This window comes from Hibiscus syriacus, unplaced genomic scaffold (assembly GCF_006381635.1).
Source record: "Hibiscus syriacus cultivar Baekdansim isolate YM2019G1 unplaced genomic scaffold, ASM638163v2 tig00112293_pilon, whole genome shotgun sequence".
NCBI lineage: Eukaryota > Viridiplantae > Streptophyta > Magnoliopsida > Malvales > Malvaceae > Hibiscus > Hibiscus syriacus.
The window spans coordinates 2,253,975-2,281,781 of NW_024063296.1; the positions used below are offsets into that span (position 1 = coordinate 2,253,975).

The following is a 27,807-nucleotide window of genomic DNA, read 5'->3' on the forward strand; positions in this document are numbered from 1 at the left end:
AAAGAAGAGAGAGGAAGAAGAACGGGAAGATGACTACTCAAACGCTTTGAACAGTCAAATGTGTGGTAAAATGGGTTTAGATAAGCGATTAACAGTCTAAATCAGCTTTCTGTCATCCAAGTTAACGGTGAATAACGACGACAAACTATCGATTTATAATAAATCGATAATGTTAGTGACTAATATGTAACTTTTGAAAGCTCAATAAAAAAACAGAAACTTACTCAAACTTTAGTCGCAGATTGGTTTAGTTTACCCATATATTTATTACTACATTCGAATTGATGTAATTGCAAGGACTAGTTAAAAAACGGGAGATGGAAAAGGAGTTGAATGGAAAATTCATTTCAAAACGCGAAAATAAAAAGACAGATAGACGCTATACCTTTCCTCTCTTTTTCTTTTCAAATCTCTTAATTGTCGCAGATATCTGTACATACACACATCTTGATTTCGCTTGGATCTATCGTCGTTGATCAGCTTTCTTTCTGCTCTTATTGATCTTTTCATTTGATTCAACCAACAGATCTTAGATTCTAAGAAATGGAGGCGATCGAGGAGTTATACCAGCTATCAGATTCCATGAGGCAAGCGGCATCGTTGCTTGCCGACGAAGATGTTGAAGAAAGCTCAAGTTCCAAGAGGTCTTCTACTTTCCTCAACGTTGTGGCCTTCGGCAATGTTGTAAGTAGTTCGTCTTTCAAGTTATCTTTTGATTTTCGTGATTCATATGTTTTCAATTCATTAATCTGCTTACTGTAAAACTGTTTGCCCCTATTTTCTGTATTTGTAGATTGGATTGAGGTTTGCTTCTCTTTGTGTGTTTCAGTTTTAAGCCTTTTCTGTCCGTAGCACGCTGGCAGAGTAGATCTTTGGATCTTGGGGGTTTTGTGGGTTTATATTTCCATGTGATTGGATTTTTTTCTGATTTCTAATTACCAAATTTATGGGGAATCTAAGCAACAGAGAAGAAAGCCTTAGCTGATTTTTCCTTTTCTCATAAGTTCGGAAGGGTTTTGAGTAGGAAAAGGCACCAGTGCTTAGTTGAAGAAACTTGAATGTCATACACGGTCATCAGAATTTGAGCTACTGTGTTCTCATTCTAAATGACATGTTTGCTAGTATTATCAGGAATTTTAATGTAACTGTGGTTTCGCTTTTCTTTTAATTTGTTTGCCTATTGATATGTCGCCCTGATTTTTTCTTCCACCCTTTTTTGCGGTTGACAAAATTAGGGGTCTGGGAAATCTGCAGTTTTAAACAGTTTAATTGGACACCCTATTCTGGTAAGTCCGCTAACTCAAGTTTCTTTTCCTTGGATATCAGTTTTGTTGCTGGTTGAACTGAAGTTTTCCCTTTCTTTATTATCCAGCCAACTGGTGAAAATGGTGCTACCAGGGCTCCTATTAGCATCGATTTACAGAAGGATGGTTCTTTAAGCAGCAAATCAATTATTCTGCAAATCGATAACAAATCTCAACAAGTTTCTGCAAGTTAGTATATATATTCGAGGCTCACAATTTACAATTACATAGGCATTTTCTTTGAGTTGGCTCTCACTAGAAACATCTTCCTAGGACCCTCATTAAACCTGCCCGATGCCTTAGAATAATAGAATTACTGTGGAAGTGGTTGAGTCCCAAAGAATACATCTTGGAAGGGTTTGTTGATGTTAGAGATGCATTAGATGTATGCATTTGAAGCCAATTTGCTATTGATAAATAGGCTAGAACATGAATCTAGAGTATTTGGAGCCATAGTAAACCTCAAACCTGGCTAATGGGTCATACCATGTAACTGTTTCACATCTGACAAGTGTTCTTCTTTTGTTGTTCTATAGGTGCGTTGCGACATTCTCTACAAGATAGGTTGAGTAAGAGTTCCTCAGGAAAGAACCGAGATGAGATATATCTTAAGTTGCAGACAAGTACAGGTTGGTGTTTTATGTTATATATGATCTTTAAATTTTCGTCTTAGGATTAGTTTCAGAAGCTTGTCTTGTTTATGAATACACATATTGAATGCTTTGATTTTAAAGATTGCTCACAAGTATTATGCTGGTATAATGAAATTATCTTTTTAATGCATCGAAGTTTTATCTGAATTTCAAGAAGATGAGGGGACATCTATATATGATAAACTAATTGGATCGAATCATTTGTTATGTTTATGTATAACAATGCCCTTCATGCATGAGAGAAACTTTAGAAATGTGAACATCCAACACAAATTGAGTTAGATCTATTTTTGTGAAAAACAACCCAGGGAATTATTTTGAGTTCCAATTCAAGCCTTGCAAAATGGCTAAATGTATTTGGCACTAGATTGTTTGAGTTAAGCTCTTTTAAGTGGTAAAACATTTTACAAATAAAAAGGCCCTAAATTATGATAGAAATGCCGACTTTTGAGCTCTAATGGGGGTTAACTCTGGGAAACTTCAATTTCTTCCATTAGAAGGCTGTTGATGCTGACTACTTAAAGTCTGAATTTCTGCTGCTAGTTGGTTCATTTGATTCCATGCTATAATTTTATTGTTTGCTACAATGCCTTACTTTAATATGACATGACTTTTATTTCTCAGCACCTCCCCTGAAATTAATTGACTTGCCTGGACTGGATCAGCGGATTATGGATGAATCAGTGGTAAGTGTTGGTTAATGATTTAAGACCAACCCGTTTACAAGTGTTTTTTGCTTAGTGTTATATTTTAGTTTTGGTGGATACTCTATTTATCTTGTGATGGGTGTTCTTTCATCAGTTTACCCACAGTTTTTTGGTATATGGTATGAGTTGCTATAGATCACAAATGACATGGTATTTAACAACAAACTTTAGTGTTGACTTTTGTGTAGGTTAGTGATTATGCGGAGCGTAATGATGCCGTTTTATTAGTTATTGTTCCTGCGGCCCAAGCACCTGAAATTGCTTCATCACAAGCACTCCGCCTTGCCAAAGAGTATGATGGAGAAGGTAAATGAACATTGTGTGGAGTATTATTTACTTATTTTTTCTTTGATAAGGGCTGAATCAGTTCATTGAGTGAATAATTTTTCCTCTTTTCTCCTTGAGTTGTGTTTTCGCTACCTTTATTCTTCCAGGGATCATCTTTAGTGATCAAACAGTCGGCTTTTCTTGTTGATGATAGGTACAAGAACCGTTGGTGTAATTACCAAAATAGATCAAGCTGCCTCTGAGCAAAAAGCCCTTGCTGCTGTTCAGGCTCTCCTGTTCAATCAGGGACCACCAAAGACAGCTGATATCCCATGGGTTGCTTTAGTTGGTCAATCGGTTTCAATAGCTTCTGCACAGTCTGGATCAGAAAGCTCTTTGGAAACAGCATGGAGAGCAGAGAGTGAAAGCCTCAAATCCATACTAACTGGAGCTCCTCAGAGCAAGCTAGGAAGAATAGCTTTGGTTGATACCCTTGCACAGCAGATTCGTAAGCGCATGAAAGTCCGGCTTCCAAATCTCCTCTCTGGGTAAACACTCTCAACTTGCTTTCATGCTTCTGTATGGTCTTTTATGCCACCAAAATGCTGTAAATGGGGTTTTGCCCTTCTTGTTTAGCTTTCACTTCTATAAACAAGCACCTGTCAAAAGGTTTAATCAATAATTCTTTATGGAAATTTATTGAGCAAATCTTCATTTCTAAGTTGATTAGTCTTGCAAATTACCTATACATTGGATATGTATTGTATGTTTAGAAGTTGCTAATAACCAAAGTTCTATATTGTAGTGTCAGGTCGGCAAACATATTTAGACCCTAAGGTTGTAGATATATTGATGTATATATGGATTACCCCTAAAAATAAATTCAAGTAGAAAAAATGGAATATTAAAAATTGCATTTCTTTCATCACAATCTCCATCAAAACATTATAAAAACATGTACAATTACAATACTAGATCTATTCGGTATATGAACATATTATATTAGATCACACAACACAGAATGCTCCTCTTTGCAGAGTTATAGTTATTTGTACCCTTTCTACACTTTTATTTTAAATACTTTATTATAGTTAGCATCATTTGCTAGTCATATTATAGAATATTTTTTACATTTTACTTTTCCGTGAGATTGTTGGGATATAATTGATATATTTCAACAATTCATTGTCAAATATTCTTTTATTTTTTTTTTTGATAGAAGTCAAATATTCTTTTATAAAATGACATTTTAGGTTTACTTAGTATATCTGTAAAATCTTCAATATCTTTTTTATTATCTTCCATAAAATGGAAAAAAATATAGGATTATATATGACCGTCCACGGATACATGGCATGACCCATACTTATATCAAATAACATCATTGAATCTATGTGCCATAATGTTCAACAACAACAACAACAAAACCCTATTCCCATATGCAATGGGGTAAAGGGGAGGTAGGTTAGTAGGCTTCCCCCAACACCAGGTTGAGAGTAGCTTCCGTAGAAGACCTCCGACAGTCAGAAAATTAAAAATGAAGATAAAATACCATGCATGTATAAATAAAAATAAAAACATAGTTGAACAGTCTTCATATGCAGTCATTCATATGTGCCATAATGTTCAGAATGCATAAATGAAATTGATTAGTTTGAGAAAGGGGCAACTTAATGTAGATGCATATTATCTTTCATCCCGGGAAGACAGTTGTTGGATTGTGCATGTATGGCTAATGAAAGCATTGATTTTTAGAGGAAAAATGGCTTAAATGGGTTGCTTTTAAAGTGGACTTCCGTAGAGCTTATGATACTGTCGAATGGCCTATCCTCCTAGAATAATGAAGGACATGGGTTTTGGTGAGAGATGGTGTTTATGGATTTCTTATTGTTTATCTTCAGTTTCAATTTCGGTTTTAGTGAATGGTTGTCCTACAAATGAGTTTCCTATGGCTAAAGGGTTAGGACAAGGTTGTAGTCTTTCTCCTATTTTGTTTAATGTGGTTGGTGAATTGCTACATTTGATGTTATCTAAAGCTGTTGAATTGGGTCTTTTTCAAGGGTTTTCTATTGGTAAATCTGAGAATCCTTTTTCGCTCTCTCATCTCCAGTTTGTGACGATCTTATTATCTTTTGCCAAGCTTCTCTTACTCAGATTAAAAATGTAAGAAGAGTTTTGAGAATCTTTAGCTTAATGGCGGGGCTTCATTTAAATTTAAATAAGAGTAAACTCTTTGTTATAAATGTTGACAATGCCTCGCTTCAAGAATGGGCTTCGGCCATTGGGTGTGCAATTGGTTCATTCCCTTCGGATTATCTCGGCCTTCCTCTTGGGGCAAAAAAAAAACTCTGATTCTCTATGGGAACCAGTTATGGAGAATTTCAATAAAAAGTTGGCGGGTTGGAATCTTCTTCTCTTTTTATGTCTGGCAGAGTGGTGCTTTTGAAATCTGTTCTACCTTCCTTACCCATTTCTTTTTATCTATTTTAAGATGCCTTGTAAATTAAGTTAGAAGATCAATTCTTTGATGGCTAATTTTCTTTGGGGTTCAGGAGCTGAGAAAAAGAAATTTCATTGGGTGAGTTGGAAGAATGTTTGTAAACCATTGTGTAATGGAGGTCTGGGAGTTCTTGATTTGAATCTCATCAATCGTGCTTTGTTGGGGAAATGGGTTTGGAAGTTTGCTAATGAAAAGGAGTCACAGTGGAAAAAATTGTTGTGCTCAAAATACAATGTTAGTTGTAATTCCATGGCAATTAACCAAGTTTCCTCTTCTCAGGACTCTTGGATTTGGAGAGGGATTGTAAATAACTTCATGAAGGATGACTATGTGGGGGCTTGTCTTAGATCTCACGCGAAGTATCAAGTTGGAAATGGCAAATCTATTCTTTTTTGGTTTGATGTTTGGGTAGGGGACTTTCCATGGAAAACTCAATTTCCTAGGATTTATGCTCTTTCAACAAACCAAAGGGGTTACGTGGCTGATTTTGGTAGATTCAATTCAAATGGTTGGGATTGGAATTTCAAATGAGGAGAAATTTATGTGATTGGGGTGTGGCTCAATGGTTGGATTTAATGGTTAAGCTGAGCAACATTAGATTATTCGATTCAGATGATGACTTTTTAATGTGGAGTGGGAGGGGTGATGGGTTGTTCTCGGTCAAAGCTTGTAGGAAGTCTCTGTCCTTGCTTCATGAGGATTTTTTATGTGGAAAAATTGGGTTTAGTTCCTCCAAAAGTTGAGACTTTCCTTTGGCAGATTTCTTATAAAAAATTAGCAGTCCGATGTGAGTTGAAGAAAAGGGGGGTCCCCTTGGGAGATGATACCCTTTTCGTGTTTTGTAATCAGTGTGATGAAACTGTCTAGCATCTTTTCGTTTCCAGTTCTTTTTCGTGGGAACTTTGAAACAAAATTATCAGCTTCTGGGATCTTTCTTTAGCTCTACCTCGCGATCCTCCTTCCCTACTTAGTTCGTGGTCTGATTTGAGAAGCAATTCGATTATTTGGAAGTTTATCCCGAGGGTTATTCTTTGGTCAATTTGGAAAGTGAGGAATGAAATTGTTTTTGATAGAGGAAAACTGGACAAAACTTCCCTTTTTTCGTTATCAGATTCAGATTAGCAAAGTGGTTTCTAGCCAAATTTCCCCATGTTTTTATTTAGGCTGATTTGTTGATTGCAGATCCTTCATTGGCAGACAAACTTTTTGTTTCTAAGGTTCAGTATTGCCTGGGTTATGCTGGACTCCTCCTTCGATTGACTTCTTTAAGATGAATGTGATGGGGCTGTTAGTGGTTATGGGTTGATGGGAGGTATAGGGGGTGTCTTAAGAGACTGGAATTGTACTATTTTTCTGCCTTTTTCAGAGAATATTGGTCCTAGCCCTCCCCCTCTAGCAGAATTGAAAGCTATCTTTAAAGGCTTAGAGATTTTTTTATCTTCAGATTGGTGTTCGAAGGGTAGGCTGATTGTTGAGTCCGATTGTAAGTCGGTAGTGGACTGGGTTAATTCTCCTTCAGCTCCTATCTTCTTTTCTAGTTTCGTTAAAGTCATAGTGTCTATTTTGTCAGATAAGGATTATATCCTTAGATTGATTCCTAGAAGTTGTAATTGTGAGGGAGATAAGTTAGCTAAGGAGGGGATTGGGTGATTGTTAGTTTTATTTTTTATTTTTTTTCTGTTTTATGTTTCTGTAACGAACAGCTATTTAGCTGTCTGGTTAAGTCTTATGTAATATGTTTTATTCAATAAATTTCTGAGGTACTCTTTTCCTCCTTCCTCTAGTTGGTTCTTTCCTATGAGAATAGGACTACTACGAGAGAGGTTTTTAATGAGGCCTCCTACTTCTATCAAAAAAATTATTATCAATTTTTACTTTTCCAAGTATGAAAGTGTTTTTCATCCCAATTTACTCCATTTTCTTATCCCTGACACCTTTGTGTCTATATAGGTTACAAGGAAAGTCCCAAATTGTTCAGGATGAATTGGTAAGGCTTGGTGAACAGATGGTCGAGACTGCTGAGGGTACAAGGGCTATTGCATTGGAACTTTGTCGTGAATTTGAGGATAAATTTCTGCAACACATTGCAACTGGTGAGGTGAGTGATAATTTACTAAAACTACATTATTAAAGAAAAATAACTGCTATAGGAAGATGACATAGTATGGTTTCTGTCATTGCCGGAAATGTGTAGTGCTTCTTTGTAAATTTTCCTAGAGAAATATCAAGGGTTCCCATGTTGAATATTGAATAGTGTAATTCCTTTTTATTCTGGAGCTTGTCCATAGTATGGATGACGAGCTTCCTAAAATAAGGATCTGTTGTAGTAGTTTCTGTTAAACACATGGAAAATTGTCATGTACTAATGATTTAGAGTCTCGTGCTATCTCTATCATTTGTCAGGCAAGAAAAGTTTGTTAGTGGGTGCCAATGTTTAATTGGCTAACATATAACCATTTAAAGAAACTTTCAGCTAGTCGCCCCCTTGTTTTACATTTTTTTTCTGCCTCCAGTCTCCACATCCCAAAAATTCATTAACTTTCTTGTTTCAATCATACCAACCGAAATAAGGATGTTTTCATGCAGGGTTCTGGATGGAAAATTGTTGCTAGCTTTGAAGGGAATTTTCCAAATAGGATTAAGCAGCTTCCAATAGACAGACATTTTGATCTCAATAATGTCAAACGGGTATGTCCTCTCCCAGTTTTTTTGTCATTTCTTTATTTATTCAGTATCTTCTGTTGCTTTTCAGGAACTTTCATTTCTCTGACTTTCTATGTTTATTCTGTCAGATTGTGTTAGAAGCTGATGGTTACCAACCGTATTTGATATCTCCTGAAAAGGGTTTGAGATATCTAATAAAAGGGGTGTTGGAGCTGGCGAAAGAACCAGCACGTCTTTGTGTTGATGAGGCAAGTCTAATGTTAGAATTGTTCCTTCCATATCGATTTTGCCTTGAACTTGGAAATTTTGGCCAATTTTAAGTGTTATATTAAAAGACTTTCACTTTTTCCCTTCTCATGGATAATGTAGAATTTAATTTGTACCTTTTGTGTTAGTTTAGAATCTTTTGACATTGTGCAAATTGTTCTGTATCCTTCTTCATTGTTGCTGCATTACTGTGCAGTTGTACTGTGTGTTCTTAAATTATAGAATTGCTCTACTCTTTCTTGTGCATTGAGCACTTTCTTTCTCTTCCCCACTTCCCAAGAAGTATAATCAATTATTTTAATTTGGGTGCTTTTATAGTTCTTCTTTAACTCATTATTTCAATAAATATTATCAATTATTTTAATTTGAGTGATTTAATAGCTCTCTTTTAACTCATTATTTGCATATTTTAGCTTTACATGTGTTTCTATATTGATTTCTGTGTGGGTTCTTTGTGTACTAAACAGGTACACCGTGTGCTAATAGATATAGTTTCTGCTGCTGCAAATGCTACACCTGGTTTGGGAAGGTACCCCCCATTCAAGAGAGAGGTATCATATCTTAAAATTGGCTGATTTCTTTTATATTCTATTCTTTCATACCTTCTCTATTTAATTTCAACTTTACTGGTTTAGAATTGTTTTACCCCTTTCCCTTGTGTAAGGCTTAGCTATTTTTTTGTAGGTTGTGGCCATTGCAAGTTCTGCCTTGGATGGTTTTAAAAATGAAGCAAAAAAAATGGTTGTTGCACTTGTTGATATGGAGCGAGCTTTTGTGCCGCCTCAGCACTTTATTCGATTGGTGCAAAGGAGGTATTTACCACAAGTTTTCCAACTTACATACTTTCCAGTATTTACAGCTAACTTTCTCTATGGCGTCAATTCATTTTATTTACTTTAGGATGGAAAGACAGCGCCGGGAGGAGGAGATCAAGAATCGGTCCTCAAAGAAGGGACATGAAGCTGAGCAGGCAATTCTGAATAGGGTAGGTTCTTTCTTGAATGCTTTTTACTTTTGGAGATTGGAGAAGATGGACATTTGTAGCTATGTTGCTGACTTCTCATTTCTTTTAAAGTACTAGCAAATATCTGATGGACATGTTACACATGTATATGCGCACAAAATACAACCAGAAACTTCGAAACAATTGATGCAACAATTTACTTCACTTTCATGCATTGAATTGTTCATGTTATACTGGATTTGGATTTTTATTCTTTGCTAAGTGCTGCTTTTATGTTTTCTTTTCTTAGGCAGCAAGTCCACAACCAAGTGGTCAGCAAACTGGTGGAACCTTGAAGACATTGAAGGAGAAATTTGGGCAGTCTGAGAAGGAGGTGCAGGAGACCCCTGCTTTGAAAACCGCTGGTGCTGATAAAGAAATAACTGCAGGTCTGTTTATTAACTCACTCACATTATGTTACTTGATTATAACTAAAACCTCAATTCTTGGTAATACTATTTTTGAGCCTTGTTTTAATGCTGTGCTCTTGAATACGTGTTCATTTATAGAAAATTTATATGCAATCTTTGATTTACTGTAGAAGTGTAAATATATTAACTTCTGAGGATTGGAACTGCTTTATTTATTTTAGTATGCTCACTATAAGTAAATTGTGTTTGTTACGCCTTACGAAATTGAACCCATTCAGTCACATTCTAGATTTAGCATTTTGGTTTTGTTTAGGCATTCCCTCCATCCTCTTCTTTCTCCTTGGTTATATGTGGAAGCTAACATAAGTTTTAACTTTTAACTATTTGAAATTCGGGTTCCTGAATAGAATTAATTTTGCCTTATATAACAATTATAGCTCAGTTACTTTCCTTATTGTTTAAGCAGTTTATTTGTTTTATGTTATCTGTTATCTTGATTTAGATCCAAAAAATTCCATAGACATTACATTTTTTGGTACACAATGTGTCCATAACCTTTCATGGTTAATTGCCTTCCACAATTTCCCCCAACTCTCTGCACTTTTGTAATTGTTTAAACGTGGAGGTCTCTACAGTCTTATTTAGTTTCTCCGACAGTGCTGCTTTTAACAGTTTTTATTTATTTATTTATTTCTCTGCAGGATTCTTGCTTAAGAAGAGTGCTAAAACTAATGGATGGAGTAGGCGATGGTTTGTTTTGAATGAGAAGACTGGAAAGGTTTGAAAATTTTCTCATTTTGTTAAGACACCCAGATCTATTTGCAAATTGGAATAGCACTATACAAACTGTCTCTTGTGCTATAAGCTGCTATACGAATTTTATTGTAATTAGATTTTCATGTGGATAGTATCAACACTAGAGCATGGTATTAAAACTTGCTAGATGCTTATAGCTGTGCCATTGCCGTATGATTTAGAAATGAATTATGTTCTTTTCCAAAATAGAAAAAGAGAATGATGTCATTGAATCCTGATGTATATGCCATCTATGCTTCTAAAATTTGTTTGATTGTGATTCAGTGATGCATTATTTTGATCTGTCCATTTCTCAGCTTGGCTACACCAAAGGGCAAGAGGAAAAACATTTTCGCGGTGTCATCGTGTTAGAGGTACAAAGACATTTTCTTTACCTTTTAGTTTTGAGGCCATTGTTATTATGTATCTGCTAAATGTTTTCACCATTACAGGTAATGAGTCTTTTAAGTGTTTTGGTGCGTTACTTGCATATTTTAGATTACAGCTTTGAAGCATATATATATATTACATTTATTAGTAGTTCAACCATAACAAAACTGGAAATGGATATAATGTCTGTAAGTGGTAAAATTCTATCCAATCAATCTCTGATTAGATGTTAATTAGATTTATGTATAAATATATAAATGTCAATTTATAATTTAGGATAATAAAATATGATGTCCTTATGGCTTATACATAAAAAAATGTTTTACTTGTATTCTTTTTTTTATAAGAATTTCAGGCCTCGTTAAAACCCCCCTCTTGATTAATGGAGCTTATAAGTAATCTCCTTAATCAGCGGAAGGGGAAAAGAGTGTCTTAGGATTTTATTGAACCATACAAGTACATAAGATACAGCCATTAATACACCCCTACAAAACCAAATAAGCTCGAAACAGCATAAAACATCCAAACAAAAAAACACAGAATCAGCCAATTCCTGCTTTAGCTAAGGCATCAGCCTCTAAGTTTGCTGTCCTATTAACCCATCTAACAACACCTTCTAAAACGTTAAGCCTGTGAACAATATCTCTAATCAAAAAAGCATAAACATCAGGAACTAAATCCACTTCCTTAATCCAGTCTACAGCCACCTTGCTGTCGCTTTCGATAATGAGACGACCCTTCCTCTCTCGTAAATTCGCATTAGAACATTAAACCCTTCTGAATAGCTTTTAATTCCATATAAGTTGGTATAGTATGGTTCTCTATGTGTTGAGCATCTTATTTTTTATATAGGATGCATTAAATGTTCAACTAGATCTATTTATTTCCTCATTGAAGTTTCTGCCCATTGTTAATTTTGGGTAAGGTGTTTGAGGCATCGGGTCATTTTCTTCTTAAATAAACCTTGACTTGGCCAGAAATCAGATATATCGTAACCGGTGTTAGGGAGTCTGCTTTCAAACTAATGTAAGAATTGAAATTACAAATTGAATAATATATAGGCTGCTTTACATTTATGATCTCAGAACAAAATATTTGGGCTACTTGCTGTTGATATTGGCAATTGTTTGTTTTCTTGACCGTCATTTGCCAGGTTATTAGGACTTCACCTGCCTGTGGGCCTGCCAACTTTGTGGATTTGCAACTTTTATTATAATTCATGACTTTTAATTTTCCGTCTTGATTTGTCCTGTGCAGGAATGCAGTATTGAAGAGGTACAGGATGAGGAAGAAGCAGCCCCAAAAAGTTCGAAAGATAAAAAGGCCAATGGCCCGGATAAGCAACCTAGTCTTGTGTTCAAGATAACAAGCAAGGCTCCTTATAAAACTGTTTTGAAAGGTATGTTTTCTTCCTCTTTCTTCCATCTATTGAATGTCTATCACGACTTCACATTATTAATCATTTTTAAAAAAAATTGTTTGCAACTCCTGTTTCTCTTGCAGCTCACAGTTCTGTTGTGTTAAAGGCTGAAAGTATGGCTGATAAGGTTGAATGGATGAGCAAATTATCAAAAGTTATTCAACCTTCTGTAGGGCCCATGAAAGGTGCGCCGGATGGAGGTCCTGGAATGCGACAGAGTCGTTCAGATGGTTCTCTTGTAAGTTAATTAATCTTATTTCCATGCCAATTTAAAAAAAAAAAATTGGAATTTTTTTTTTGTTCTATCAGCAAAAATATTAGCCTTTCTTTTCCTTGGAAGTTATGTTTCCAGAATATCTTTTAGGACCTTAAATTCTCCTTCATTGTCATGTTCAGGATACAATGACTCGAAGACCTGTTGATCCTGAAGAAGAACTTCGATGGATGTCTCAAGAAGTTCGTGGTTATGTTGAAGCTGTATTGAACAGTTTAGCTGCCAATGTCCCCAAAGTAAGCCTAGTTCTTCAACTGCTGCTGTATATTCTGGTAGTGGAATGTGAGAAAGCTTATATCTGTTTTCGTTATGGTTGAGCAGGCTGTTGTACTTTGCCAAGTAGAGAAAGCTAAGGAAGACATGCTGAATCAGTTATATAGTTCTGTCAGGTTGGATACCCTTCTATTTATATTTCTGTATCCGTGAAACTCTTTCAGGCCTCGCCTTGGAAGCAGATGGTCTCTGGGTTTGCATAATGTGCCATGAAGAGAAATATTGCAATCTTCTTATGTGCCTCTTCCATGGAAATCTCTGCTGAAAATGTAATGTTTTTCGAATGTGTAGTGCTCAAAGCACGAATAAGATTGAGGAGCTACTTCAAGAGGATCAAAATGTAAAGCGCAGAAGGGAGCGTATCCAAAAGCAGTCATCACTTCTTTCAAAATTAACACGCCAACTTAGCATACACGACAATCGAGCTGCTTCTGATTGGTCTGATGCTGGGACTAGTGCAGGTGTGTAGTACTCTTTGACAAGGGCTGAATTATATTTGTTTAAATTTTAAGTGCAAAGGATGCCTTACGTAGCATCTGCCTGTAGATAACACTGAAAAACTCAATTTCGATATTCCTGTTGAAAGCACCTAAAATCTCCATTTCCTGTTGGATAATTGCGCTTACTTTCCATTGAAATATTCACGGTTTTCACATCAAGTCACCTGTTTTGATTGAGACTGACTTTGGGTTGACCGCTATCAACGTCGATAACTTTATTTTGTGTTGGCATCTTAAATCTTGGGATTATCGTGTTTGCAGAAAGCAGCCCAAGAACAAATGGTTCCGTTGGTGAAGACTGGAGGTCTGCATTTGATGCAGCTGCTGCTAATAGCCCTGTGGACTACAGGAGGTCTGGATCTAATGGTCCAGCACAGAATGGTGACATGAATTCTCGATCAGGGTCCAACAGCCGTCGTACACCTAACCGTATGCCACCAGCACCACCACAGTCCGGCTCTGGTTACAAATATTAGTGGCTCATTCATATTTTCTAATCATGGAAAGCCCATTTCATGATCTCAAGCATTTATCTTTTCAAATAGTAGTCATTAAAGCAGGAGACTAGAGGATGATGGGTGTGTACATAGGACTATAGCTGCTGCTATATTTCAGGTTCAGCGGCTGTCAAAACTGAGGATCTAATTTTTTTCATTCAAGTTTTTTTCTTATTAGTACTACTATTGTTGCTGTTGTTTTCCCATCTTTTTTGGGGTTATGTTTAAGCCTTTATATTTCAAATTCCATCCCCGCGGATTTATTTGATTGCATTGATTATTATTGTTGCTAAGAAATTGTATTTCTTTTTTGGCTTAAGAACTGTTCAGTGGGTGAGGATATTATACTTGTATTTCTCAAATAAGATTTTTCATTTTTTTCTCTCTCCTGCCAAATCACTTTTTAGTTTTGTTGATTTGCTGCTCTAGATTTGTTTTTGTTCTCGATGAAATTACCAATCCACCCTTTAAAACTTCCAAATTGGGTCCTACTATCCATTTAAAGTTATTTGAATTCACGAGTTTTAAATATTACAATAGCCTATCTGATTAAAAATATTGCATGAAAACATCCTTAATCTAATTAAGGCATTACAGAAGCAAATGAGTGAAGTCTATATTTAATCGATTATAATAAATTTATTTGTTGCCGCTTACACAGTGTACTCATTAAAATCTCAATCATTTAGATTGTAAAGGCCAGTAAACCATCCAAAATAAGTATGTTGGATGTTAGTTACTTGAAATTCTTAAGAAGAAGAAGAAAACACGATATTTTTTAATTGTTAATTTAGAATTTCATTAATGATAAACGGGAGTTAATGACCCAGAGTTTAAAATTGAACGGATCAATAAATGTAAGGGATCAAAACTATTTTTTTTAAATTGATGATCAAAACCGAACAGAACATATCGATAAATGTAAGGAGATCAAAACTACTTTTTTTTAAACTGATGATCAAACCGAACAGATCGAAAATACAAAAAGATCACTAATATACTTTACCGTAAATAATATAGACATCAAAAATATTATTACATCAAATATCAGTTTAGATTTTCTGGATTCCTCCTCCTGTACAACATCAAGATTTTCTATGAAATAAAATGAAAAAAAGAAAAGAAAAGAAAGTATTATCGGTGAATCCATTGACTAGCTTCAATGATTAAATGAAATAAAAATAATAGTTAAAACACTAAACATGCAATTTTCCTATTTTATAGAACATATATAAGTTCACTTGTCTTTTTAACAAGCAGCTCACAACATCGTGAAACGTTTTTCAATCTCTCTCTCTCTCTCTCTCCATCTCTGCAACCCTAGTTCTCTGGTAAGCATCTAAAAATCCCTCCTTTCTCTAGTGCAAACAAATAATTCTATAAGATTTTGTAGAAAATTAGCTATTTGACCTAAAATATCATTCTTTTAGGAAAATAATTGTCATAACCGGTTTTCGTCCATGCACGAATTTTGTATTTACTTGGCGGGAAAAGTGATGTGAATAATGGTTTTTAAAATAATTTGGGAGTCGCCATCGGCCTTTTGTGTTAGGTAGGTCGAATACCTAAAAATTATCTTTTTAAAAGAGTTTTAAGAAAACATCAGTTAAAAGATAAATTGATCTGCGTTTATAACCAAAAATTCGTTCTTTTTAATAATAAAAAGGGATTCGTGGTCGGTTACATTTAGGGAATGATTAACACCCCTAAAACGCCCAAAATTGGTACTTTTTAATTATAAATTGTCTCTATTATTCGAAATTTAAAAATTCAAATATATATTTAATTCATAATTCTATTATTTCAAATAATTTTAAGAAAATATATTAATATACATAAATAAGATATTTACTTATTTAGAAATACCAGAAAAGGACTTCTAGGTGCTTTAAGACAGCTCTTTTCTTTGATATTTAAAAATAAATAAATATCAAAAACATTTTATTTTAATATAGTAAGATATTTATTTATTCAAAAATATCATAAAAGAGCTTCTAGGTACCTTAAGACAGCTCTTTTCTTCGATATTAAAAATAAATAAATATCAAAATATGATTATTTTTCTTAAAAGTATTTATAAAATTAAATTTATAAATAGGAAAATAGAATAAATAAATAATATTATATATTTATAAGACTATATATATTAACATAATTAATAAAGAATAATAGTAATAGTAATGATAATTAAATATATATGAACATAAATATATAAAAGTAACATATGATTAAATAATGTTTAAAATAAAATTAAAACATGGTATGAAAAAATAAAAAGTAATAAAGCTTGTAAAATAAATGAAAATATTAAACTTAGGGACTAATTATAATATAATTCATAATTAATTATTTAAAATTATAGGGATTAAACATGCTATTTTCCTTATTTATTAATTTGGTGACTAAAATAAAATTATAAAAAATTCGAATATCAGATTAAAATAAATTAAAAATAAATACTCAGGATTAAAATATTATTTATTAAAACTAAAAGACTAAATACGTATTTATCCAAAATATATTATTTACTAGAAAGGACTAAAATAAATAAAATTAAAATTAAAGAACTGAATTAAAAGGATTATAAATTGATTTAGTGACTAAAATGTAAAGATTACAAGTTAGGATGACTGAGGAAAGGGTTTAACCTTTAGTTAATTACAGACAAACCCCTCCCCAAAACGGCGTCGTTTGGGAGGGCTATTTAAGTCCCAAACGCTGGCCCTTCGGGCTAGCTTCCCCATTTTTCCTTTCTTTTCTCTCTCAAACAGAGAGAGTTTTATAACTCTCTCTCGCCTCTCTCTATTTTCCTCATCGGAGGGATTCGTTCCGGCCGGCAACCGTGCACCGATGCCGACCACCGCCGCCGCCGGCCACCGCTCATGGTGACCGGAACTCCTAAATTACCCTAGAGCATAGATCTCGACCTTCTAAGGCCGAATATGACCTCCGTTTGTCCTAAAAATCCCCGGAATTTCCTAGATCTAAAACATACCTTTGGTATTTTCACTGTTCGACGACGGTTTGGAGGGTTCGACGGTCGTGGCTTCCTCAGTAAGCTTCTCTCCTTTCTTTTCTTTTAATTTTGTTTCTGGTTGCTGTGTTGTGGGTTTGCTCTGCTTTGGGTTTGCTGTTGGTTGCTCTTTCTCTGTCCCCTCCTTTCCTCTCTGTCTCTTCTTTTGCAGGATTCGGTGGCCATTTATAGGCCTCGTCGAGAGGCTCCTCGGACCGGTCCAAAGGATGAAAGGCTCGGTGAGTCACCAAAGCTATGATGGTGACTCACCATAGAGGCGACGTGGACGGTCGGTGTCATGGCAGCAAGGCTTCTGGAGTGTTCGTCAGAGGCGTCGTGGCAGTACTGAAGTGTCGGCAATGAACGTGTGGCCTTCTGAAATCAATGGCGGCGGCTAAGGACTTCTGGAGGCGGCGGCAGCAGCAGTAGTGCTAGGGTTTAGAAACCCTAGCTGAAACCCTAAATTGGTTTAGGGTTTCCTTTTGAGTCTGGGCTGATTTTGGTTGGGCCTGGGATTTGGGCTTGTAATTATTTTTTTAATAATAATAATATATAATAATATATATAATAATAATTATAATTATAATAATAATAATATAAATAATATTCAAATGAAAAAAAATGAGTATCTTCAGCTACCCCTCTTTGTTTATTCTTGTGTTAATAAGAATAGAGCAAAGACGAAAAGAAATAAGTTTTTTTTCATTTGACTTTACTTGATTATGAAGGGAATGTTGAACAAATTCTTCTTTGGGATTGGTTCTTCTCATTATGAACTTTTCCACTGGGGATTACAATTTATCTTCTTCTATGATGTAATCTAGCAAAAAGTTGAACAAATTCTTCTCATTATGAACTTCTTCTTTTTCAGATGAGTTCTTCTCATTATGAACATTTTGGAAATGTTGATGTTGATCTATCTGCTTCTGTGATAGAGTTAAACAAAAGGTTAAATAAGCTCTTCTCATTATGAACTTCTTCTTCCTCTTCAGATAAGTTCTTCTCATTATGAACTTTCTCTGGAAAAGTTGATGCTGATTTATCTCCTTCTGTGATAGAGTCATGCAAAAGGTTGAACAAGCTCTTCTCATTATGAACTTCTTCTTCCTCTTTAGATAAGTTCTTCTCATTATGAACTTTCTGGAAATGTTGATCCATTGATCAAACTAAAGTCGAACAAGTTCTTCTCATTATGAACTTCTTCTTCCTTCTTTAGATGAGTTCTTCTCATTATGAACTTTCTCTGGAAATGTTGATCCATCGATCAAACTAAAGTCGAACAAGTTCTTCTCATTATGAACTTTTTCTTCCTTCTTCAGATGAGCTCTTCTCATTATGAATTTTCTCTGGAAATGTTGATCCATCGATCAAACTAAAGTCGAACAAGTTCTTCTCATTATGAACTTCTTCTTCCTTCTTCAGATGAGTTCTTCTCATTATGAACTTTCTCTGGAAATGTTGATCCATCGATCAAACTAAAGTCGAACAAGTTCTTCTCATTATGAACTTTTTCTTCCTTCTTCAGATGAGCTCTTCTCATTATAAACTTTCTCTGGAAATGTTGATCCATCGATCAAACTAAAGTCGAACAAGTTCTTCTCATTATGAACTTCTTCTTCCTTCTTTAGATGAGTTCTTCTCATTATGAACTTTCTATGTAAATGTTGATCCATCGATCAAACTAAAGTCGAACAAGTTCTTCTCATTATGAACTTTTTCTTCCTTCTTCAGATGAGCTCTTCTCATTATGAACTTTCTCTGGAAATGTTGATCCATCGATCAAACTAAAGTCAAACAAGTTCTTCTCATTATGAACTTCTTCTTCCTTCTTCAGATGAGTTCTTCTCATTATGAACTTTCTCTGAAAATGTTGATCCATCGATCAAACTAAAGTCGAACAAGTTCTTCTCATTATGAACTTTTTCTTCCTTCTTCAGATGAGCTCTTCTCATTATGAACTTTCTCTGGAAATGTTGATCCATCGATCAAACTAAAGTCAAACAAGTTCTTCTCATTATGAACTTCTTCTTCCTTCTTCAGATGAGTTCTTCTCATTATGAACTTTCTCTGGAAATGTTGATCCATTGAGTGATGAATTCAAGCAAAAAGTTAAACAAGTTCTTCTTATTATGAACTTTCTCTGGAAATGTTGATCCATCGAGTGATGAATTCAAGCAAAAAGTTAAACAAGTTCTTCTTATTATGAACTACTTCTTCCTTCTTCAGATGAGTTCTTCTCATTATGAATTTGACCTGGTAATGTTGGTCCATCGAATGATGAATTCAAGCGAAAAGTTGAACAAGTTCTTCTCATTATGAACTTCTTCTTCCTTCTTCAGATGAGTTCTTCTCATTATGAACTTTAACTGGTACTGTTGATCCATTGAATGATGGATTTAAATCTTTGCTAAAATCTTTGAAATTCCTGTCAAAATTCAACATGGATAAAATGAACGAAAATGCACCTATTTTTGCAAATATCTAAATATGATGCATGAATGTTGATGCAATCTTCATTTGACGTCAGAATGGTGAACTCGGTTTTCCTCCACTTCATCATTTATTGCCAGGGTCACCTCTGGATATCAGTGTAGCAATTTATGCTATCAAGCTTGCATTTCTGAAGAACCATCTGATCAACTTTTATCTTTATGTCTTTTTTGCTTCATGAAAGTCTAAGAAGAATTGTTTCATTTGTGGAACTCTTGTCGTAGTTAGAATTATGACCTTGATGCCCCATTTTGTTTTGGATAAAACCAACTTTATTTGCTTGGACTTGTGTATAAATCCCATAAAGCTTTCATCTTTGAAAAGAGAATCTGTCATCTTTAAAAAGGGAATCTATCATCTTTGAAGAGTGTAGATGTAGATATGCCTGACTCAGCAGGAATTAATTAGGAGAGTAGAGTCTGTTCTAATTTAACTCTTGAAACACATCATAAGGAAGATTTATTTCAAATTTTTTTTCATGTCTCCACATATAATCAAATCTCGAATAAGGCAACTTGGACCATATCATGTCGAGATGCTTAACAACAACCTGTCGTTCAATCATAGTTGGCTTCACTAGTTTCTTGTTGTTAAAATTTCTGATTCCCTTCTGTGGAAAGAAATCTTCATTATATCTCACTTCTAATCTTGGGTTTGAAGAAGACAGATTTCATCTTGGATCAATAATGGAAACCATATGATCACAACATTGGTTCAACATCAGAATAGCATGTTCGTAAAACATTTGACAGCGCATTCATCCTTTCCTGTGGCTTCTGCTCAGATGTTCGTAAAACATTTGACAACACATTCATCCTTTCCTGTGGCTTCTGCTCAGATGTTCGTAAAATATTTGACAACACATTCATCCTTTCCTGTGGCTTCTGCCAAGATTCCTCAATCATTAAAGCTCTTTGCATGGTGTTCAAAATTTTTGTATGATGTAACAAGACCATTTGAGAACAAAACTCAGTGGGGATTCAAGTGTAATGTTGGTATGACCAAAAAGTTGGTCAAATTCACAAAATGTACTAGTGTCGAATTGAATAGGAGATACCAACAAATCTTGATATCATCTCTGGAAAAGGCAAATGTGATATTGATCATGCTTTCTTTCATAATGAGCATTGTAGAAAGTAGAAACACTTTAGCTATAGGATCAATGTACAGAAAGATATCCATAGAATTCTTGCAGCTGGGGATGAAACGCACATGATAAACCAAATAGATGAAAACTCGGTTCAGTCTAGCTGGCAATGATAACCCCAGTAACATCGGGAAAGAGCAATATACATGAGCTTCTTTCTTCAATGTCATCAAGTAAACAAAACTGATGTGAAAAACAGCTTCGTAACCTCAACAGTATGGTTGAAACTAACTGACAAAACTCTCAAAGAAATATTTCCAATCATCACCGATACGGATAATGCAAAATTCAAAGCTGAGATCTTGAGAAACTGAACCCTGGATCAAGTAGTCTACCTGGGGACCATCTTTATTCATGCAATCATGATGTAGTTTATCAAATAACACATTGTCATGTGACACATGGTTTAAGAAGATTGGGTATTTGAAACCATACTTGCTAAGTAGATATTTGTTCAACAACAGGACCCTAATGCAACTGCCTGATGAATGAAGCAATTATGTATAGTCAGCTCGACTGTCACTGTTTCACCATTTTCATTCTTCATATCTTTATGTCTCATTGGAAATATTTGTTCAAGTCAATGATCTTGACACAGGATGATATGGACCTTCAGCATGCCCCAACAATTGCTAATACGAACGTTCAAAATACATCAACATTCTTCATTCTGATTGAAAAGGCTTTCAGCATGCCTCAACATTTTGCTGATATAAACATTCAGGATACATCATCATTCCTGATTCTGATTGAAAAGGGTTTTTAGCATGCCCCAACATTTGCTTCTTGTTAATCTGAGCCTTCAAAATGCCCCACATGGATCTGTTTGAAAGAACCTTTAAAATGCCCCAACATTTGCTGATACGGATGTTAAAAGTGTGCTCAACATTACTCCTTGTTGAGATGAGCCTCTAAGAATGCCCAAATATTCATATTGTTGTGAGCCTTCAAAATGCCCCAATATTCTATTTCTGTTTGAAATGGGCTTTCAAGATGCCTCAATATTCTGCTTCTGATTCACTTTCAATGTCTGTTTAACTGAAATGTCATGATCCCCACGAGGTCCAATTTTGACAATGAACTATTGTAGGTACTTGTGGCTTTATTCATACCCCAAATCTGTTTATGTTGAATACTCATTCTGGTGTCACTAAACAATAGTATTGTCAAGTAATTGAAATTCTCTTTATGTTGTCACAAACTTAAGAATTATTCAATCATTCTGATAGAAACATCTGAAATATGTGTCTTCTGAATGAGGTGACCATTTTCTGTATATGGAGGGATTTAGTCAGACAGTGAAGTAAAAAATAGCTTGGTAATCCGTTCCAGGCTGACACAGTCGCTTATCATCTTTCAGTGAAGGCCATCTCTGAAATATACTTTTCTGTGGGAAAGAAACCAATTTCTGCAAACAGTAATCTGATGCAATAGCAAGACTACATATACAGTGATACAGGCTCTTCAAAAATCCACACCCATGCAACATGTTGATTCTGATAACAACTCATCTGATTATGAAGCGATCTTTCAGGATGATTTCACAGATATTGATAGTTCTTCTGATAGCGAGGAAATCATGAATTCTGATTCTGATGAGGAGAATAAATTGTTATACTTGACAAAAATAGGATATTCAGAGGTTGAGGCTTCAATAGCCATGGAGAGATGTGGTCTGAATTCATCAATTGCAGAGTTGACAGATTTTATATGTACTGATCAACTGGCTAAGGCTACTGACACACTTCTTCCGGTAGAAGACAGGAAGCCATTATGCAATGATCCCAATTACAAGCAAAGGCGAAACTTGGGCTATGATTTGTGGAAAAGGAAGAAGCAGAGGAAGCTTGAAAAGAAGTTTCTTAATGAAGACGATCATGCAGTTTATCTTTTAATTCCAATGATTGGTTCTGGGGTTCCTACCGAATCAGATCAGATAACTCAAAGAACACTTCCAGAAGATGCTATTGGGTCTCCTTATTTCTACTATGAGCAAATTCATCTTTCAAATCTAATGATTGGTTTTGGGGTTCATACCAAATCAGATCAGATAACTCAAAGAACACTTCCAGAAGATGCTATTGAGTCTTCTTATTTCTACTATGAGCAAATTCATCTTTTAAATCCAATGATTGGTTTTTGGGGTTCATACCAAACCAGATCAGATAACTCAAAGAACACTTCCAGAAGATGCTATTGAGTCTTCTTATTTCTACTATGAGCACATGGCACTTGCTCCAATTAATGCTTGGACTGGAATATTATAGTACTTATTCGATGTAGAGCCAGAATTTGTAGATTCGAAGTATTTTCATACTGCTACACTGAAAATGGGCTATATTCATAATTCTGCCAATTGAGAATAGATTTTCTCTTATTCTGCTTCCTCCATGTGCTGATGCTTTTCCATTGACAAAGAAATGATGGCCTTCCTGGGATCCAAGAACAAAGTTGAATTGTTTATAAACATGTACAGGAAGTGCCAAATTGACAGAAAGGATCTGTAAGGCTCTTGAAGCTTATGACGATGAGCCACCTTCAAGTGTCCAGAAGTATGTTTTTGATGAGTGCTGAAAATAGAATCTGGTATGGGTTGGAAGGAATAAAATTGTTCCACTTGAATCTGATGAGGTGGAAATGCTTCTAGGTTTCCCTAAAAACCATACACAAGGATCTGTATAGAGACATGTTCCATGGTGGTATCAATGTCCTGTCTCTTTTATTTGGGATCAATGATGCAGAAGTTGCCTTTTACTGTCTTGGTATACTTTTGAAAACAGATGTGCAAGAACTGAATGATGATCGATTGGAGCAATTGATGAGTAGATTTGGCGAATTCGACCTTGTTGTCGATGGCATCCAGTGTAACAACCTTACTGGAAGAAATAAACATCATCAGGATGAAATAGAAGATTTTTTCTGGTGCATTTTCTTGCCATGACTGCCACAGTGACTGTTTCTTCTGCTGCTCCAAAATACACATTGCCATATCCCACTTTTCCTAACCATGGAAAGGTTTAGTTGATGGTAAAACTGGTTATCTCAACTTTTGGAATCCTGTACGGCATACAAATGTAGAATTTGTTCCAATGTCTTATTCTGTGCCATAAGTTTTCAAATTCAAATTCAGCAATCTTCTAAAGAACATAATGGATATCATCTTGACAAAGAAAATGATCGGCATGAAAGAAGTAGCAATGATGTATCAAGACTTGAGCCAGCATCATGGTATAACCAGAGTTCAGGTAGTGATTTGTTAATGGCTCTATGATGTAATCTTCTAAAGAACATGAATTGATGGTTGGGGAAAATAATCTGTCTGGTGATGCTTATCGCCCTCAGTATGAGATAAACGATAATCGTTTTTGATGAGCTACTAATAATGTCATAGGTGAGTGTCACAAGTTCAATTCTCCAGACTTTCTGGCTTCTTGGACCACTTGCCTTCAAAAATGTGAAGTGCTTCATTATTCTGGCCTCGTTCATTCTTTTTCTACAACAGAGGTAGAATAAGCAACAATTGCTTCAAGGACCTTCCTCATTTGAGACTGTCCTGTTTAAAAATGTTTTTTCTCCTTTCTTTATTGAAGAATGAAAGAATTTTGCAAAATATTACTTCTTTCAGGTTCACAATATAATCATATCATAAACAACGAGTTTAATGAATATCAAATAAATCAACTACACTTTTAAATCATTCAAAAAATCATAGTCCTATGGCAAGTGTCAAAATTATTGACTGATTTGAGGTGTATGTTGATTTTGGTAAAGTAGGTTCTTTCAAGTTGGTTCAGTATGTCGCTTCGGCTTCCACTAACTTGAAGAAAAGGTTGTTATGCTCATCTTTTAAAGATGCTTCTCGTTTCCAAAATCTCAGGAACGTCTTTGGGATGTGCGGTGCTTCATTAAGATCGTCTCTTATGTCATTGTTGCACCATTCATTATTCGAGCCACCTTTTCAGGTTTTCAACTCAAATCCTCCTTTGGTTCTAAGATGTTATTTAAAAATTTATATCTTGAACCATCTTTTATCATTTTTCATATCATGCATTAAAAATTTTAAAAACCAATTTTTGCAAATAAAAGTCAATCTTGAGAGGCGGAATGAATTCTGAAGATATTCTCTTTAGATGCCTTCAATCTTGCTTTGCTTGACTTGGATCTGCTTTGTTGGGGATTTTTCTATCATCTGGATCCCTCTAGACTGCCAAATTTTGGATTCATTTCCATTTTCTCATATCTTCATCATTTCTTTCTCTTCTTGTTGAATATGAATATCTGATTTAATTGTACTCGATCCATTTTGTAACTTGAGGCTCCATGAGTCACCTATCTTGATTCAATTTCTTCTTTTTTCTTCTTTTTTTTTCTTTTTTTCTTTTTTTCTTTCTTTTTTCTTTTTTTGTTGTTTTTTTTTTTTCAAGTATAATATTTCTTGACAGAATCTGAGTTTATTTGGTTTCTCAGAACTTTCCCATCCGTTTTTGCCAAGATCAACGCTTCTCGGGAAAATGCCTTTTTTTTTACATCATAGGTCCCTTCTCAATTATACCTTGATTTCCTACAGAAATCTTTATGTATAGGCAATATTAGATCACACTCTTAGAACTCTCTCGGATGTACTTTCTGTTCGTAACCTTTCATCATCCATTTCTGATACATCTTCCCATGGTAAATAGCTTTCAATTGGTTCTCATCAATAAGGTTTAATTGATCAAATCAAAATTGGATACATTCAGTCTTCTCTAATTTTTCCTCCTTTAGGATACAAAATAATGGGATCTCAACTTCAATTGGTAATACTGCTTCCCTCCCATAGACTAAACAATAAGGTGTTGCCCCTCTAGATGTTCGCACAGTAATTCAATATACATATAAGGCAAAAGGTAGCTTCTCGTGCTAATCCTTGTAAGCTTCAGTGGTCTTTGTAATGATTCTCTTAAGGTACTTATTTTCTCCTGCAAATGCCCCATTCATCTTTGGGTGATATGACACTGAGCTGGCGTGCTTGATCTGTGCTCGAAGTTTAGTCATCTCATACATAGAAGTCCTTGTAAAAAGAGGTATCTCTATGGGGATGAATATTCAAGATTAACTTTTAAAAATGTAATTAATGCATGATATATTTATTTCAATCAATCATTTTTTCTTCTCTGAGTATGCTCCAATCACTCGAAATTATGTTCGATAAGCCGGTCCATAATGCCTCATCTCGTCTCCTCTTACAGGAAGATTCACGGATAATTGAAAGTTTGGTTCTTTTGAGGTTATTTGGTTTATGGTGGTTTTGTGTTTGGAAGGACAAATGTGTGACTTTTGAAGTCGTATATATGGTGGAATGTAGTATCATCAATTAATTCTACCTGAAAAGGTAAACATCTAGAGTAGGTGTCTCCAAAACAGGTGGAGACATTACTTCAGAGTCTCAGATAAATGTAGTGTCAGGATTTGGTTTTGGTAAGGGTCGAGTAATTGGCGTTGAATGGGATATGGAAGATATAATTTTTCCACTTGCCAAAGATCTATAACTCTTGAAAAATTAAAAGAATATTTAATCTACTTGATACTTAATAATCTCAAGGTTAAAACTTGATTCCTTGCTCATAACCATAAAAGCAACACACATTTATTTATTGCATAAAAGGTGTAGAAAGGAAAAAAACAAGTTCAAACAAGATGCTGAAAACAGAAAGTACTACAGTGGTAGATAACACTTCCACTTATTTATTTTATCATGCCTCATTACTCCGATAATGTTAAGTGTGCAATTGGACCAGAGTTCTTGTCCTCATTTGCCCCCCATTTCTTGATCATCTTTTGTATCAAATTCTTTGAATAAACTCTCAAATGTACAAATCTTTGCTTCTTCCTGATAAGTCTCTATCATCATCTTCTTCTTCCCCGAGTGGAAATTGGGCTCAATTTTATATTCAGAATAGCTTCCTTTGGTGATGAAAGTTTTGTTCTGATTCTGAATGCATCTTGCAGCTGTGATTGGAGTAGTATTACTAGACTCTTTATATTGCCCATTGCTTCACTTGTCCTCAGAACATCTGATACAAATGTTTGAGGTTTCTTCAGAGTTACATTTTTTCCATTCATTCTTAAACTGGTGGGCCAATCTCAAATTACCTCTCTTTTCATTTCTTTTTCATTCTTTAGTATCATAGAAGTATCAGAAGTTGAATCTGTCATACATACTTCATATTCCTTAATTTTGCCTTTTTTCTTTTCAATATCTTCTGCTGTATGATCTTCATTTGCCTTGACCGTGTTAATTTCATTTTGGGGTTTGAATCCCGGTTGTTTGATCAAAATGGATTGGCTATTAACATCCACTCTTATGATTTTATGAACCAAAAGGTCTTGAACTTGTCTTTTGAAATTACCACAATTCTCGATGGAGTGTCCTCGGATTCCAGCATGATATTCACAAAAGACTTTCTTATTATACCATCTCGGGTAAGGAGGCAACAAAGGCTTAGCCTGACATGGGCCAATAAGATGGGCTTTGAGTAACTCAGGATATAACTTGCTGCATAAAACTGAAGGAAACTTGGGTAGAATTTCCCCTGACATCACTGTCCCATTACAATTGTTTTCTTTGCTTTCTTGAAGACCTTGTGACTTACGATCTAAATGTTTGTTTTGTTTAGCTTTCTTCAATAGTACTGAAATTTCTTCTATGTTTCTCTTCAACTTGATCTTTGTATCATCTTCTGGGGTCATACCCAATTTTTGGAGATTTATCGAATTTCCACATTCCTTGGCAAAGTTCTGGTCATTTGTTTCCATTGTATCATCTATATTATTCATAATCCTATTCAAATCTTTCACAACAGGATCCTCTAAGGGTTTCTCTCCATGTATCACAACATTTATCAGGTTCATCAGCTTGGTCATTTGCTCTTTTGAATCATCCTGAAACTTTTTTGCATGATCAGTTATTTCTTGTTGAGTCTTGATAAGTTGCTCTTGTAATTTCTCAATTCTACCAACCCTTGCTAAAATCTCATTCATGGCTATTATCCTTATTTAGGAAGACCAAGTTAACTCCACTTTGATTCTGTCATGGAATTCTCCATGAATTATTCCACATGTTTAAATGTATGTAAAATATTTTTAAACAAAATGTAAATATATAAAGATGCAAAGCACAAAAAAAATGAAAATATGAATACGAACGTAAAAATGCAAATATAAAAATGTGATTGTAACCATAAAAATATAAATTGTGCAATACAAAAGGAAACATAAAAGTATAAATGAAAA

General features: G+C 34.9%; 1 protein-coding gene across 1 annotated transcript; it reads left to right on the plus strand.

Annotated features, from left to right (window-relative positions):
- Nucleotides 1-528: 528 nt before the first annotated feature.
- Nucleotides 529-14,062, plus strand: LOC120177664 (dynamin-2B-like). The gene is made up of 22 exons (XM_039183738.1): nt 529-684; nt 1,236-1,286; nt 1,373-1,493; nt 1,841-1,933; nt 2,582-2,643; nt 2,853-2,970; nt 3,146-3,479; nt 7,382-7,529; nt 8,018-8,119; nt 8,224-8,343; nt 8,830-8,913; nt 9,047-9,174; nt 9,263-9,347; nt 9,616-9,754; nt 10,438-10,514; nt 10,849-10,905; nt 12,179-12,320; nt 12,425-12,579; nt 12,738-12,851; nt 12,937-13,004; nt 13,180-13,349; nt 13,650-14,062. Exons 1-22 carry the CDS (start codon nt 544-546, stop codon nt 13,862-13,864), a joined length of 2,724 nt encoding a protein of 907 aa, XP_039039669.1. The 5' UTR covers nt 529-543; the 3' UTR covers nt 13,865-14,062.
- Nucleotides 14,063-27,807: the final 13,745 nt, after the last annotated feature.